Source organism: Cibotium barometz, chromosome 41, assembly GCF_041138505.1.
Source record: "Cibotium barometz isolate CiBa-2024 chromosome 41, ASM4113850v1, whole genome shotgun sequence".
Lineage (NCBI taxonomy): Eukaryota > Viridiplantae > Streptophyta > Polypodiopsida > Cyatheales > Cibotiaceae > Cibotium > Cibotium barometz.
Window position 1 is genome coordinate 42,114,067 of NC_141086.1, and position 16,185 is coordinate 42,130,251.

At 40.6% G+C, this 16,185-nt stretch overlaps 1 protein-coding gene across 1 annotated transcript; it reads right to left on the reverse strand.

Moving 5' to 3' along the window:
• Positions 1–7,790: 7,790 nt before the first annotated feature.
• Positions 7,791–9,548, reverse strand: LOC147614961 (uncharacterized). Its single transcript, XM_086779819.1, has 2 exons — positions 8,464–9,548; positions 7,791–8,365 (listed from the first exon to the last, which is right to left on the reverse strand). Exons 1-2 carry the CDS (start codon positions 9,356–9,358, stop codon positions 7,998–8,000), a joined length of 1,263 nt encoding a protein of 420 aa, XP_086635945.1. The 5' UTR covers positions 9,359–9,548; the 3' UTR covers positions 7,791–7,997.
• Positions 9,549–16,185: the final 6,637 nt, after the last annotated feature.

A 16,185-nucleotide genomic window follows, 5' to 3' on the forward strand; every position in this document is an offset into this window, starting at 1 on the left:
GTCTGCAAGCCTCTGCATAGGCTTAGCACTAATGAAGCGAGTGAGATAGAGCGTCAGCTTGATGACTACTACACGAGGGGCTTCATTAGGCTCAGCAATTTGCCATGGGCATCACCAAAAAATATGGGTCCATGCATTTACGCGTGGACTATCGTGGTTTGAATGCAATCAGGATAAAGAATAAGTATCCATTACCGCGAGTTGATGAGCTTTTTGATCAATTGCAAGGTGCACAATACTTTAGCAAGATTGACTTAAGGTCAGGCTAACATCAAGTTTGCATTCGCATGGAGGATGTGCCTAAGATAGCTTTTTGTTTTAGATTTGAGCATTATGAGTTTTTAGTTATGCCGTTTGGTATAACTAATGCTCCAACTACGTTTATGACTCTTATGGATAGCGTCTTACATCTGTATCTTGGTCCATTCGTTGTAGTATTTTTTGATGATATTTTGATCTTTAGTCGCACCAAGGAAGAGCATTTGCAACACTTCTAAATAGCGATCAAATTGCTAAGGAAAAATGTACTCTAAGATAAACAGGAAAATTTTGAGTTTTTTGCCTGAGAGATCCATTATTTAGGTCACATTATCTCGGCAGATGGAATTCAGATGGATCCTAAAAAAGTAGAGGTGGTCCTTAAGTGGCCTCATCCAACCAATTTGCAGGAATTGAAGATATTCTTTGGATTGGCAGGGTTCTATTGCAAATTCATTTCGAGATTATGCTAAGTTAGAGGTTCCCATGATGGACCAATTAAAGGCTAAGGGTCACAACTTTGTTTGGGGTCTTGACCAACAACAAAGTTTCGATCGCCTTATGGTTGCCATAGCTATCGCACATGTGTTGGAAATGGTATATCCTAATCAGCCATTTGTGGTTGAAACGGATGCTAGTGACCATGTAGTTGGTGACGTTCTTCTTCAAGGAGGAAGACCAGTAGCTTTTGAGAGCAATTGTTGGATAGAGCTCGGTGGAATTATTCTGCATATGAGTGTGAGCTTTATGCCATCATTCACACTCTAGGCAAGTGGAGACATTATCTCTAGAGTGCTAAGTTTGAGATTCTTTGATCATGAGAGTATCAAATGGTTGATAACTCAAACTAATTTGAAAGCTCGTAAAGCTCGGTGGGTAGAAATCCTCCAAAAATTTGACTTTCAACTAAGGTTTCACAAAGACCAATACAATGTCATGGGTGATGCTTTCAGTCGCATGCCTCAATTCAACTCATTGAGTTTCACAAAGTTGAAAAGAGTCAAAGGCAAGTGCCAACATGATCAATCATATGCAAAGGTGTGGACATTTGTTACACACAAGGATTGCTCCCACTCCGTAGTAGCGAGTGCAAATGATAGTTCCACACCTTGCTCTCCTCTTTCTAGGGACAAGAAGAATATTTCCATCGATAATGGGTTCTTGTTACACAAAGGAAGAGTGTGTGTACCCTTGGACTCTGACACACTAGGTGTCAAATCTTTATGAGTATCATGATAATCCAAGTATAGGTCATCCTCGAATCAGGAAGACCTATGCCTTAGTGAGAAGGAAATTCTATTAGCTTGGACTTCACAAGGACATCTAAAAATACTTTTTACATTATAAAAAATTCTAGGTCAATAAGGCTAAGCTTCTTAAAACAGGCAGGCTATTACAACCATTAGAGATCCCTGATGGTGGTAAGTGGGAAAGCATCTCTATGGATTTTACTGTAGGTCTACCTACAACTAGTAGGGGTCATGATGCCATCTGGGTTGTAGTGGACATGGTTACCAAGATGTCTCAGTTTATTCCAACTAAAACAACACAAGAATTTGCCTACAACAATGCCAATCATGTAGCTATAACCTTTAGTCCTTTCATGCTTATGTATGGGTTTTAATCCCAATCTCTAGTAGTTGTGGGGTTACCTACTAAAAGAATTCAAAGGTTTAAGATTTTCTATGAGATCATAATACGATATGCTAAAGATCGCTGAGGAAAATGTTAAACGGGCCCAAGATTGTTACAAGCATTATTGCGGATGAAGACCACATAGTGGTCACATTTTAAAAAGGTGACCAAGTATTTCTCAAAGTTCCCTGGAGTTTAGAAACTTTGAAGATGGGAAAAGTCTCATAGCTGTCTCCTAGGTATTGTGGACCTTTCCTCACAATACTTAAGCATGTAGGTGAAGTTGCCTACAAGTTAGTTCTAGATCTGCTAGAACATTCCAAGGTTCACCCAGATTTTCATATCAGTCGTTGTGGAAATGGCTAGGCAAGATGCCAATGTGGTGGATACAAGTTCTCTTGTAGATTTAATTGAGTCTCCAGTGTTACCTCATGAGCTAGAGCGCATCTTGGATCTTCAAGAGAAGCGAACACGTCACAAAATTAGACAATAATGTCTAGTTAAGTGGAAGAATAGACCAGGAGAAGGTTCAATTTGGGAGGACATTACTACTCTTAAGACCCGATATCCTACCTTTTTTTCAACGACGAAAACTCTTCCAAAGTGGGGGAGTAGTGTGAGGACACCGCTAGGACTAGGTGGGAGTCAGGCGGTTTAAGGGAGTCCGGACATGTGTGTTCGACCAAGCCTATTTTAGCCAGCTAGGGTTCCTATATCCAACGGTTGGATGGAGAATTTTCCTATTATCTTCTAGAAGGTTCATGGAGACCTTTCAATATATCTCTATGTAGGATCTATGCACCAGGCTCTTGCATCTAGCTAGCTTCATGCGGGCTCTTGCATACATGCTTAATGCATGTAGCTCTTACATGCAAGCTCTTCCATACATGCTTAATGCATCTAGATTAATGTATCTATATCTTCCATGCATGCTCTTGCATACATGCTTTATGCATCTAGCTCTTGCGTACATGCTTTAATGTAGGCTTAATGCAGGCTTTTGCATCTAGGTCTTGCATGCAAGCTTAATGTAGCTTAATATAGTCTCTTGAATACATGATTAATTCATCTAGCTCTATGAATGCTTCTTGCATACATGCTTAATGCATCTAGCTTTATGCAGGCTCTATGCATCAAGCTCTATGCAGGTTCTATTCATACATGCTCTATTCCGGCTCTATGCATATAGCTCTATGCAGGCTCTTGCATCTAACTCTTGCATACATGCTTAATGCATCTAGCTCTATGCATGCATTAAGGTTCTTGCATTAAGCTTTATGCATAATCATATGCTTAAGGTTATGCATAAGCCTATTCTTAAGGCTTATGCATAAGGCCTATGCTTAAGGCTTATGGATACGACTATGCTTAAGACTTATGCATAAGCTTAAGCACTATAGTCAAGCTCTATGCATAAGGCTTAAGCTTAGGCAAAGAGATTGAAGCTTATTCATAGAGCTTCAAGCTTATGCAAAGAGAGTTAAACTTCAATCTTATGCATAAGACTTAAGCGTATTGCAATAAACTAGCATGACCACTGAAAGCATGGAGTGATGACAAGGGTGTAGGAGCACCATCCATGAGCAAGGAGAAGGGAAATATTTCCATGAAATCTGATTAGCTTGTAATTTAACTAGTACGAGTTAATCGTGATTAGCTATTCACATTGGCCTATATACCATGGCCCCCTTTTCACACACACTTATAAATATCCACCCTACTTGGCCTTTGGCCCATAAGCTTATGTCCCCACTTACACTTGGCCCTTTGGCCCAATACAACTTATGCTTGGCCCTTGGCCTCATATGTACAACTTATGTCCACCGCTTCATTACAAACCATCCCCACCCAAATATGTTTTGTCCTCGAAACATGATCAAAGTAGAACCATAGTATGGATGGTTTGCATAAGCATCAACATGAATCACTTTACACTTCTTGAACAAATATGTGTAAAAGAGCATGATTTGGGCCTTTGAGACCTCCAAAACTTCATGAAATGCTCCCCAACACATTCACAATCATGGCTAAGAAGTATATATGTCAAGTGCATCCATTTGAACCTCTTTTATGCCTCATAACAGTAAGCTATGTTTTACTATTTTGACTCAAGAATGCACCTCGGATGCATCAAAAAGGTGTTTCATCCCCTCTAACATAGAGGTAGGCTACCATATTGCTTCATCTTGAGAGGTAAACCTTTCGACTTGACAAGTTATTCACGCAAAGTGTGATTGGATAACACCTTCTTTCTCCCAACACCTTCTCGATTATGTACTCCACCATGCCATCTTCACTCATGGGTGGAAGCTCATCCAATACTTGCACCTCTAGACCAACATATGCCTTCAAATGTGATACGTGAAAGACATCGTGTATTCTTGTAATAGACAGAATTAGCAATTGATAAGACACTTCACCAACTCTCCTAAATATTTTGTATGGCCCATAATAATAGTGTGCAAGCTTTGTGTTGGTACTACCTTTAAGAGATCCATGTCGAGTCTTAGGTATCCTCAAGAACACAAAGTCTCCTTCTTTGAATTCCAATGGCCTTTCATGAGCATCTTCATAATGCTTCATCTTCTCTTGAGACTTCTTGATGTTCTCTTTGCATGTTTATAAAAGAGTTTGCATTCTTTCCACTTTATCACTTGCATGTGGATTGCATTCTCTTGCTTGAATGCTACGATTGGTACATGCACCTTATAGCCATACATAGCCTAAAAAGATCGAGCATAAAATAACATAAAAATATGAGATAGAATAGACATCACCTTCAACACGATATTGGTGTGATCTCCCTCCCCCACCCCCAGAAAGTGTCCGCATACTTCCACATCTTGGGTATTTATATCTTTATTCACAAAAATAGGCTGCATGCCAAAAATAGTTGTATGCTCTAGCATGGGATTTCCCTTTACATAAAATAGGAGATGCTTTTACCAAAAGCTAAAAACACCATATAACCAAATCACTAAAGAAAAATGCATATAGATTCCTAAGGGCTAATTCACGTGTAACCAAATTAAGAGGTCCACTCCCATGTACAACAAAAGTGGGCAGCTAACGAAATACAAAAATATCTTGTAGTGAATACCACATCCAAAATACCAAAATCATTGGCTATCTCATCAATGCCAAAATACAGAAGGAAAAAACCTTCCTGATAATTGCTCACACGAAATCACCGCCATCATATCTAGCCATATTGGCTTACCAGCACAAGGCTCGTTAATCTCACCAACCTACAGGTTGTCGATTCAAACACATTACACAGTAGCAACGCTTGCTTTAGATACACAATAACTCATAAGCATTGAATCTAACGCTTAGTTCCATCCATTCCTAAATTCACATGTTTTACACATGAAATATTCAGAATCACCCAAGTGCCATTCTTCAAACATAGTGGTGATTATTTCAAACCTTGTTTTCTAGTACTGTGTACGTGTACTTTACAGAACAAAACACCATATATAAGGTATGGTGGAGACACATTGCACATTCCTTTGCTTAAATAAACAATTACACGAAACATGCCTCCTTTGAGCTATGCCTTACTATCCTTCAATATCCGAAGGATATAGAATCTATGCTTTCTTTCCTCCAATTTGATATCTTTCAAATATTTTTGAAGTGTATAATCCTAAGATATGTGAAAGCACACAAGCTTTTTTACGAGTCACACCATTTGAACCCTACACTTTTTACTGAAATAAACAAGCACTTTTTGAGATTTTCAAATTCTAAGGTTTGGGTACTGTTGTTGTAAATGGACATTATCAAAATAAAGAAATGGCTTAATCTATTTGACTATTTTTCTCCCAAATGTGATCTTTAAGATTCTAAAAGAAGAGAGAGAGAGTGTGTGTGTGAGAATGTTTAACATTTTCTTATGAGCTTTTCCTTGATTTAAGGAAGAGACATGAAGCCCTTAGAGGGTCCCTTTTTGAGTCCAAAAACCCCCTAATGCATATAACTCTCACTTTCTGTTTGGGTGATTCTTTTTTTTGGGGGGAGGAGGGGGGGAGCGTGGGCACTTTATGTTCAAATGTGTTTTGATTTGAGTAGAATGTAGGCCAATGGTGAAACTAACCTCACATTTGGCCAACAATGATAACATTTCATCCTTAACTCTTATTAGAGTTGAGTTGAGATTGTAAAGGTAGATAGTTTGTAACTCTCTCTCTTTCTCTTTAAAGTTTATAATTATATGTATATATTTTCTCCAATGTTAAGGTGGCCTTGTATTTTGGACGTTCCTCTTCAATGTTTCTTTTGTTTTGCTTCTGTTAATCCTAAGGTCTCTATAGTTGAGTGTTTCCCTTTTCCTTTTGTTTCTTTTCTTAATCCCATATTTAATATGCAGTTACATGTGCTCTCTCGATCATGTCGTGTTTGCTTGCTAAAGACGCTCAAGCTATATGTCCTCATTGTGTCTTTTATGTCTCGAAGCCGTGTGAGGTTGTCTCTCGAGAGTAGGTAAAAGTGGAGCCTGGAGGTTTTGCCCCACTGATCATGAGCTCCACCTTGTGCACAAATATATTTGTCCCCCAACCTACCTTCTCTCATTGCACTCCTCTACGGCTCTTGATAAAGGCTTGCCGTAGCACATGCCAGAAGTAGGGATCAGTAGTGGTACTACTAGGCATTGTGAATGCGTTGTGTACAAGGGCTTGGCTAGCTGGAATCTTTGAGGAGATGGTTCAATTAGCAGCTGACGTGGCAACAAAGCTGGTGGCTTGCAGCTGGAACAGTAGTCGCTGTGGATTGTAGTTCGGACCTCTCTACTTTTGCATTATCCTGTAATCCAGCCACACTGCCCACGTATCCCAGCTAGGTGGGCAGGTTTGAAATTTGAAACCTGCAATGTAGCGCCAGGTCGCATTGTTATTTCAAAAACGTATGAGCACCTTCAAAACCTAGACGTCGAGAACCACGGCAGCATAGATGCAGCACAAAGGAAAAAGCTCTAACGCGCAGAAAGGTACATGCTCCACTCTGTGTGTATCGCCATAGGTTAGTTCAGGCCGTCGTCAAGGGACCTCCATGGACATATGTGCCTGGATTGGATGCCCTCATTGCAGGAAGGAGCCGTGGTTGAGACAGCATCGATGGCAGCCGTGGTTGACCCTTGTGCGTATGTACGACAAGTGTGTGCCTTAGTTGTTGTTGCCAACATCTACGAGGGAGTCCCCAACGATGAAGAAGGCAGGGAAAGGCTTAGTAGAAGGGGTTCCGTTCTGCCCTTGCACTCCTGCTACTACTGAGAGCAAGCCCACAACTGAGAACAAAACAAAGTTGGTGCTCCAGCAGCCCATTGAGAAAGGAACCTAGCACAGCTAAAGTCTGTTTCTCAGAGTGTGCCCAGTGCAGCATTAGGCATGTCTATATGGCGGTGGGGAGAGGAGGAGAAGCCAGTCACCTACCCTGCTAGCTATATGGCACTACTAAGGAAAATCAGCAGCGTGGAGCCTCTCAGGCAGCTTCTACAGATCATATCTACTCCTCTCATCCTGCTCTCATTTTTCAGTAACAAATATGACAGCCTCTCCTCCCTTAATTTTTCTGCCTCAGCATGATACTCAATATGATCAACAACATTTTTGTTGGGATAATCTGCATCGTAGTAGTTATCAGCAACAACAGCTGCATCAATGGGATAAGCGTGCAATATGCACAGCGGATCAGCATATATATAATCAGCACTATGTAGGGGGCGGATCAGCTGTAGGAGCCCCTTCTAGATGTAGGGCTTTTGAGAGCTAGAGCTGATCATCATTTGCGCTTTCATTTAAAGGGAATCAAAAGAAAGCATACAAGACATAAACAAGAAGGTGCAAGTGTATGCAGCATAAACTAAACCAGCAAATAGAAAGCACATACACTGCATATATAGTTTAAATATTGAAAATTAGTCATTAAGCCTTAGATATGTAGATACAAATTGTCTGAAACCAAAACATGGCTACTTGGATGATTGCCTATATAGTTCAAAATATTACAAGATCAAGGCCATATGTCGATTTGCACATATAGACTGTTTGTAATTTCAGCTACAAAATGTACCAAAAATATGCCATGTCTAGGAGAGATCGCTACTACATTTGATTGCCAGCCATGCTTGAGGATGATACTTGTAGAGCGAAGCATTGAAAAGCATTAGCAATTTGCTTCAAGGATTGATTAGACTCTTCTTCTAAAGCCACACGCTTGCGGTTGAGAGCCACGATCTCTTCAAACTCTGCTTTTGTCAACTCCATTATGTCATCATCATTCTTTACTCTTTTTGCATCTAGTGCTTCCATGAAAGCAAGAAGCTGCCTTGTCATGCCTTCCAACTCCCTCTTTAGCACGGACATCTCTCCTCTCTTTCGCTTCTTTCCGGTAGAGCCTTCTTCTTCCATAGCATGTTCATCTTCCTTCTTGCTTGCATTTGTGGCTTTGTTCGGTGAAGACGATCCATCTCCTACAAATTTCATGTAGAGCAAAAATCATTAGTACAAAAATTTTAGCTTTGAATGCACATTCACATTTGTTTTTAGTGTAAAGTAGATAATTACTTACCCAACAAATCAGCTGAGGTATCATAGACTATGTTTCCCGGATTTATTGACCTTTCATTGCCCATGCGATTTAGCATTGCTGTGTAGACATCTTCGGTAAAGTTACGAGGGAGTTTGAACTCTTGTCTTTTATTTGGATTCATTGTCCAATACCCATCGCAACCGGATGGAATATGCCGCTCATAGTCATTAATCTTCTTGAAGGCTGAACTTATTCGATCCCAACGAAACAAACATTGATCAGCCGAGCATAGTACTCCATGTTGCACACAATACCGTGATATGAACTCCCATCGTTCATCTTGTGTTTTCAATGTGGCAGCAAGATTCCCATCTTTCATATCTTCTATAAGTTTTGCACGTGCATCCATTAATGTGATGGTTTCCTTGAGTGACCAATTCCCACCCCGGAAAAATAATTTTTGTGGTGCAATAGGTTGATCTTTTGAAGGTGTTGTCTGCTGGAAATCAATAGCTTCTGAGTGTGGATGCGGAGTAGACTGCATTTGGTCTCGCTTGCAAGCTATTTCATTGGTCGGTTTTGTTGATTTTCTAGCCACTGCTGAAGAACTTGATACCTTGGTTCTTTTCCTCCCTACCTTGGGGGTTTTGCCTCTTAAACTAGGGTCATTTTTCATGCAATTGGTGATGCTTTCTAATGGGGTTCGAACTACTCTTGGCATGCACTTAGAGGACAATGGTTCAGAAGGTTTTGGAGACATATGCATACTATCATGAGCATTCTTGCTAATAGAATGAAAGAAGGAAGAATCATTAGAGTGCTCAGACATTTGTGTGGAAGGAACATATTCTTCTTCCCACAGCATATTTAAATCTGGAGTGCATATGTTTTCCATTAAACCTGTATTAAAATTGGCACACATAAACATCCACATGCTAACTCGGAACAAAAAGAGAAGAAAAAAATCAGCAATTGAGAAACTTATAAAGAATGTAAATTTTAACCTGCAGAAAGAAGCCTCTTGTAATCTTTAAAGTTGGAGAATAGATTTGAAACCTGCACAAATAAAAGAAATGTTTTAGAGTCAATATATGAGGCTGGACTGAGAAATATGAGATTAGATTGGAGTTCCTCTGTGGCTAGACTGTTTACGTACACATAGATGCAATCTATTGAAGAGAGAGACCGCTGTTAGTAAAAAAGCTTGTGTGTGTGTGTAGAGAGAGAGAGAGAGAGAGAGAGAGAGAGAGAGAGAGAGAACAGATTTTTCTAGTTACCTCAGGACTCTTAGCCTGATTCGTGAGAGGGAGAGAGGGAGAGAGAGAGAGAGAGAGAGACCACTGTTAGTAAAAAAGCTTGTGTGTGTGTGTACAGGGAGAAAGAGAGAGAGAGAGAGAGAGAGAGAGCGAACAGATTTTTTTTACCTCAAGACTCTTCTCAGCCTGCGTTTGAAGAGTGACGTGTGAGAAGAGTGACGTGTGAGAAGATAGTCCACGTTTTAAAGGCTTGGGGAAAGTGAAAAATGCATTTGAGCTGGATCCAGCTAGAAGGGCCCGTCGAAAATCGGAGGACTTATTTGAGCAGGATCCTGCCCATCCCACAACATGATGGCAAGATGGCAGGAAAACAAATGCGACCTTCAACCGCCCTGCCAAATCCATCGATACCTTCTCTATGGGCAGTTAAGAGGACATAATGCGACCTGGCCCTATATGTCCTCATTGTGTCTTTTATGTCTCGAAGCCGTGTGAGGTTGTCTCTCGAGAGTAGGTAAAAGTGGAGCCTGGAGGTTTTGCCCCACTGATCATGAGCTCCACCTTGTGCACAAATATATTTGTCCCCCAACCTACCTTCTCTCATTGCACTCCTCTACGGCTCTTGATAAAGGCTTGCCGTAGCACATGCCAGAAGTAGGGATCAGTAGTGGTACTACTAGGCATTGTGAATGCGTTGTGTACAAGGGCTTGGCTAGCTGGAATCTTTGAGGAGATGGTTCAATCAGCAGCTGACGTGGCAACAAAGCTGGTGGCTTGCAGCTAGAACAGTAGTCGCTGTGGATTGTAGTTCGGACCTCTCTACTTTTGCATTTGGTGGTTGTCGGCAGTACGCACTCTATCATTTAACCGATCGACAACACCGGCCTATATATCTTGCTCACGCTTCCTGCACTATAAGCCCCTCTTGCAATTCCTGGCCGACCTTACCCTCTGCCCTTCTTTAACACGTCCACCCTCCCTAGCTAGTGTGCTTGAGCACCTCAATATATATATATTCTTCTCACCTGTCTTCAATTGCCCCAGTCTCTCATTTAAGTATAACCACCTCAACGCTCATCTTCCGGTCTGTTGCAACCGCCTCCAATATGGGCAATCATCTTTCGTGCATCTACCTTACACCCGCCTCGGTCGCTCACGGTAGCAGCAGCAGCACATCATTCATCAGAATCGTGCATGCACTCGACGATCGCACGTGCGAGCTGGAGGAGCCAATGCAGGTGGCCGAGCTGATGCTGGAGTTCCCCAACCACTTCGTAGCGGAGTATGATGAGCATATTTCAGCTGTGAAGCGCGTTACCCCCTTGCCCGCAGACCACGACACACGTGCCTGCCATGTCTACGTCCTCCTGCCCATGCACAGGCTCAACACCCGCCTGTCCACACAGGAGCTGGAGCACATTTCGACCATGCTGGCTTTCACGTCAGCAGCAGCCTCCGCGACTTCTGCCACTAGTAGTCGAGTACCAGGTCACCGCCGTAGCAAGGTGATTCCTCTCTCCGACCACCAGTATGAGCAGGCAGAGAAAGGGCACACGCTAGTACAAAGCATCGCCAAAGGACGTCACTCTTTCCCAGATGTCGAGGAGCTACTAGAGGAGGAAGCTGCTCCAATTGCAAGAGAGCAACCACAACTGCACTACATGTTGAGGCCCTGCAGGTCATGGACACCGAAACTGGACACCATTGTGGAGTGCTCGCCTCTTTTCGTGTGAACCACGTGAACACCCAAGGCGCTTGCATGAAGCTATGAGAAAGCCAGGTTAATGAGCTTTGATGTGGCGTTAAATGCCATGTCGAAGAGATGCTGAGGCTTCACCCCTCAAATTTGAGCCGTAAAGATTGCAACAACAAGGGTTGTCACCGGTTTAGCGTGCTGCTAGTGTTGCATTGCAAGAAAGCCAGCTAGTGAAAGAAATTCCATATACAGGCTTTGCATCTCACAGTGTGGTGGGTAAGGATTGAACCCAAAGCCTTTTCGTACCTCCCCTAACCAACCCACCAGAATGACCGTGCGTTGTGGGCAAGCTCCGGAGTTGTGTCAAGAGAATTAAACCATTTGGCAACTTGATTCATTAATGGTCAGGCATTTATGATGGATGGACAATGTATAGGGTACCATCACCAAGGTCAAAGACGACAGTCTTTAATGGATTTTTCCATGCTACAAGGCCAAAAGTGATAGGATCACCATTCCGACTAGAAATAATCTCGAATGCTTGTAGGAGACAATTTTGCAGTAAATGACTATTTTGCAGTAAAATGACTATTATTGCTTGATATGGTTTTTAAAACCTTCCTCTACGAGATTGGTAGTGGTACCGTGGTTGCTTGTGTTATGCATAGAGGTAGGTAGAAGAGTTTTGTTCCATGCTTTCTCTGTCTCGCTTGAGTATTGAATAATCTCAAAGAGTTTGATGCTCTAACCTGTAATGTGCTCATAATATGTTATCGTTCTATCTTTCTTGCTTGTCTGTTTTGATTCCATTTCCCCACTATCTTGTGCTCCTCTCCTTCATTCCTTTTCTAGATTTTTTATTTGTCTTTATTCTTATTTGTTACCAAGGTTTTTCTTCTCTTTCTTTAGCTCTTGTACTTTTTCCTCTCTATGAGTCTTTATTTCAACTCTTTGTGTTTCGGTCTCAGTGCCTCTCATCTTGTCTCTGCTTTCTTTATTGAATAGATTTTTCTTTTGCTCTTTCTTTTCCTTTTTTCTTTGTCTGCTTTTTCCCTCATTTCACATGCAACCGTGGAATCAAAGAGAAGATCTTAGCCACCTCCTTCAATATGACTACAAGTTAACAATAAAGCTAGTTGTGAAAAAAAACTCTTGCATTGTAAGGATGGCAAGACAAGTGCACCCACATCATTTGGAGTGAAAGTCCCATAGAGCCTCATATGAAAAGAATCTAAGCACCATTTTTTCCTTTCCTTTTCTTGCATATTTTGCTCTTTATGTGTTTCTCTCTCCTCTCTATACCGTGTTTAAATATGCCTCTCATCTTCTCTCTACTTTCTTTCTTTTGAGGTAGTTTTATCTCTTTCTCTTTCTTTTCCTTTCTTCTTTGTCTACTTTCTCTTTGTCACCTATAATCTTTGAATCAAAGAGGAGACCTTTTCCCGTAGCTATATAACCTTGCATATTGACATAGACAAAAAAGCCTTCCATAAATCAACTTCATAACCACTTCATGCTTGCACAAGTCTCCATAGCCCATAAAGCCTTTTAGAACTTGATAGCCAACATGGGATTAAGGTTGAAGCCCAAGGTTAGGCTTCACATAAAAAAATAGAGACGCTTTTGCCATCTCTTGTGGGCATGAACATGCCACCTTTGTATTAAATTTGGGCAACAATTGACCATTATTGCTCGATATGGTGTTTTAAAACAATATACATGTCTATTCTTATGAGACGAACCTTCTTAGTTACCTCCTTTATGACGATGAGTTAGCAATGAAGCTAGCTCTATAAAGGACTCGAGAAAACTCTTGCCTTACAGCCATCGTAGAACAAGTGTACCCACAGCATTTGGAGTGAAAGTCCCTCGCATATGAAAAGAATCAACGCATCACTTTTCCTTGCACTTTTTTTCTCTCTATGTGTTTATCCCTCCTCTCTATTTTGTGTTTAGATGTGCCTATCATCTTCTCTCTACTCTAGCCAATGTCACCATCCCACATTATGCTCATTTTCTATGGTCGAAAGATTGGGTTGTTTTCAACCAAATGGTCAACAACCAAAATGCATGGTGATACCTAAGTGCGGCCACAATATATCTCACCAATGGGACAATAATGTTTGATTATTTACACTTTTTCTAGCAAAACAAGTATTGCTCCAAGGATCATGTAGTGCCTATCAATATGGGAGTAAACATGTGGCAACGACTATCCAAGAATTGGGTATCAAAATGCCACCTTTATATCAAATTTGGGTTTCTTTTTTCCAGTAATCACCTTAGCATAGGGCTTAGGTAAAATTGAAGAACCCCAAGATGATTGTAAGGACAATCATTGGCCTCTTTATTCTAGGGCCTTATGGTGATGTGGTGTCATAGAATCTCAATCATTATGGAAGGAACTTGGAAGATGATTGCAAGCTTCCTAATGCCTTAACCTCAAGTGTCATGTATTTTAGTGCTTTCTCTATCTTTCTAGGCACAATGACTCAAAGTGGTGGATTTAGTTCCCAAATCTAGATTATACCTTTTAAAAGTCTATTACTATTATATTTTACACAAAAGCTGATTAGTATTAAGGTTTCACACAAAAAAATATTTGTGTGTAGAGCTAGAAGCGTACAAAATAACATTTCAATCTTGTGTTTCTAATACTTTGTATGCGGTTTTTTTAAACAGACCATACACAAAGTATAGTGGAGAGATGACACATTCCTCTTCCTAAATAAATAACTACAAAAAACATACCTCCCTTGAGCTATGTCTTAGTGTCCTTCAATATTAAAAGGATAAAGAATCTATGCTTTCTTCCCATGAATTTGATATCTTCCAAATATTTTGGAGGTATATAATCCTAAGGTATGTGAATGGGTTGTACCAAGCTTGTGATAGCACACACTTATTTCCCTTTATTCTAGTGTAGCCACTTTTTGGTTTACCTTCTTTAAGTCTGTGTTACACTCAAACTTTTCATAATTCAAGAGTATAAGGTTTCTCTCAAGACAAAAGAATCAGTTTGACACAAACATAAATCCATGAGTGACATATCACCTATAATATAAGGCGTGCTAAGTAGCCATGCGCCAAGGAAAACCATATGGTTTTTACCTTTGATTATTTAGCCCTCCCTTATCTATCACCAAGAACTCCTCATGGGTCAAAGATCTCAAGAATATTCAAGGTTGCACTCAAAAATATTAGTAGCATTGATAAGGGTGTCCCTCAAACGTGGGTTTGTGATACTAATGTTCATTAGTCAAGTGTGAAACTCAAATGAATTCACAAACAATAATGACTCAAAGAGACACGACTTGAAATCTCCACACTTGTATATAGATACATGTGAGATCATTCTTTGAAGAACTACTAGTCCTCCTTGGGTCAATTAATGTACACAACTTTTTTGGGCCTTGCTTTGGTCTCCTTGTATGCCTCCTTAATAAATGACAACCATGCCATAGTTTTATAGTTTCCTTCCAAAATATAGAGAATCTTTTTGGACATGAATCTATACTCCCTCTTGCTTGTAACTTCTTTCTCAAATGCACTATATACCTCTCTTCAAATTAAAGACCATTTCTCTCTAATAAGATTACAGACTGCATCGTGACTCGTCTATCTTTAAAATTACATTTGGATTGCCTTCAGGTGGTTGATCTTGATCTGTTCTTCAACCAATGCATTAAGGAATAAACCTTTTTCCCTCTTAAATGTGCCTATGGCTTTGTTCATATTTGTGAGAATGTATTGAATTGATAAAAGTTAGGAAGAGAGCAAGTTGCATTTTGGTCACATGCTGGGCATTCTTCATAGCCTTCTTTAAGCTTGTGTTTAGTCTTTTTTGAGCTTGAGTTTAGCTTTTGAAACTAGGTCTATCTATCTAGACCACTTATTCCTTTTTCTTGCCCTTCCCTTGTGGGTAGTGGGGTTGTACAGAGGGTGTTCTCTCTGAGTCATTGTAAAATTTTGAAGTCATTACCAAGTTGTTCCTACCTTTATCTTTAACACACTGCTCTATAGTGGTATGCATGGTCTCTTCCACTCTTAGCTTGCTTGCAAGTGGGGGAACTTAGCCTTTATATGGGTTAGCTTCTTTCCTATAGGAGGGGGTTGGTATTTGCCTCTTCATGGGCTCTTGCAAACCATTGCTACATTGGATGAATGGAAATTTAAGGGCTCATAGATTTGAACTTGATCTGGAAGAGGAAGAGGAAGAACCATGGCCCATAATTGATGAGAACTCTCCCTCCATAGCAAAAACCAAATGATTGCCCAAGAAGCCCATGAATAAATTGTGACTCTATTTTGAAAGCAATGAAATGAATGCAATGTACAACGGACTTATACCCTGACCTTGGGATGGTGGTGCTGGTGTCACCAAGGATTACTGGGAGGCCTGGATTAGCCTTTGACACTTATAGGAATAAGCCTCATGGTCAATGGGAACATAGCCAAACCCATAGGCATTGCATCGAACTACAATGTGCAGATCTACATCTGACTCTTAGATTGCCTCAAGGCATTCACCTACACAACATCACTTTGCAAATTGAAAATTTCAATAATCTCCCATGAATTGCATCGTTGGAGATTTTATCAACAGGCCTAGGGTTGTGAAGGTTATGTGTGATCGCATTTTGTGGGGTTGAAACAAGCTCAACCCCATAATCAAAGCTCGGTAAAAAATCTATAGAAAGCTCAACCCCATAATCAAAGCTCAACCCCATAACAAGCTCAACCCCATAATCAAAGCTCGGTAAAAAATCTATAGAAAGCCTATAGAATTTTAGGCATGTAGGCCTAACA

Coding starts and splice junctions, on each gene's coding strand:
- LOC147614961 (XM_086779819.1), bottom strand. CDS start 9,358: ATGTGGATGTTTATGTGTGCCAATTTTAATACAGGTTTAATGGAAAAC. Junction 8,366..8,463: donor TACCTCAGCTGATTTGTTGG/GTAAGTAATTAT, acceptor TGAAATTTGTAG/GAGATGGATCGTCTTCACCG.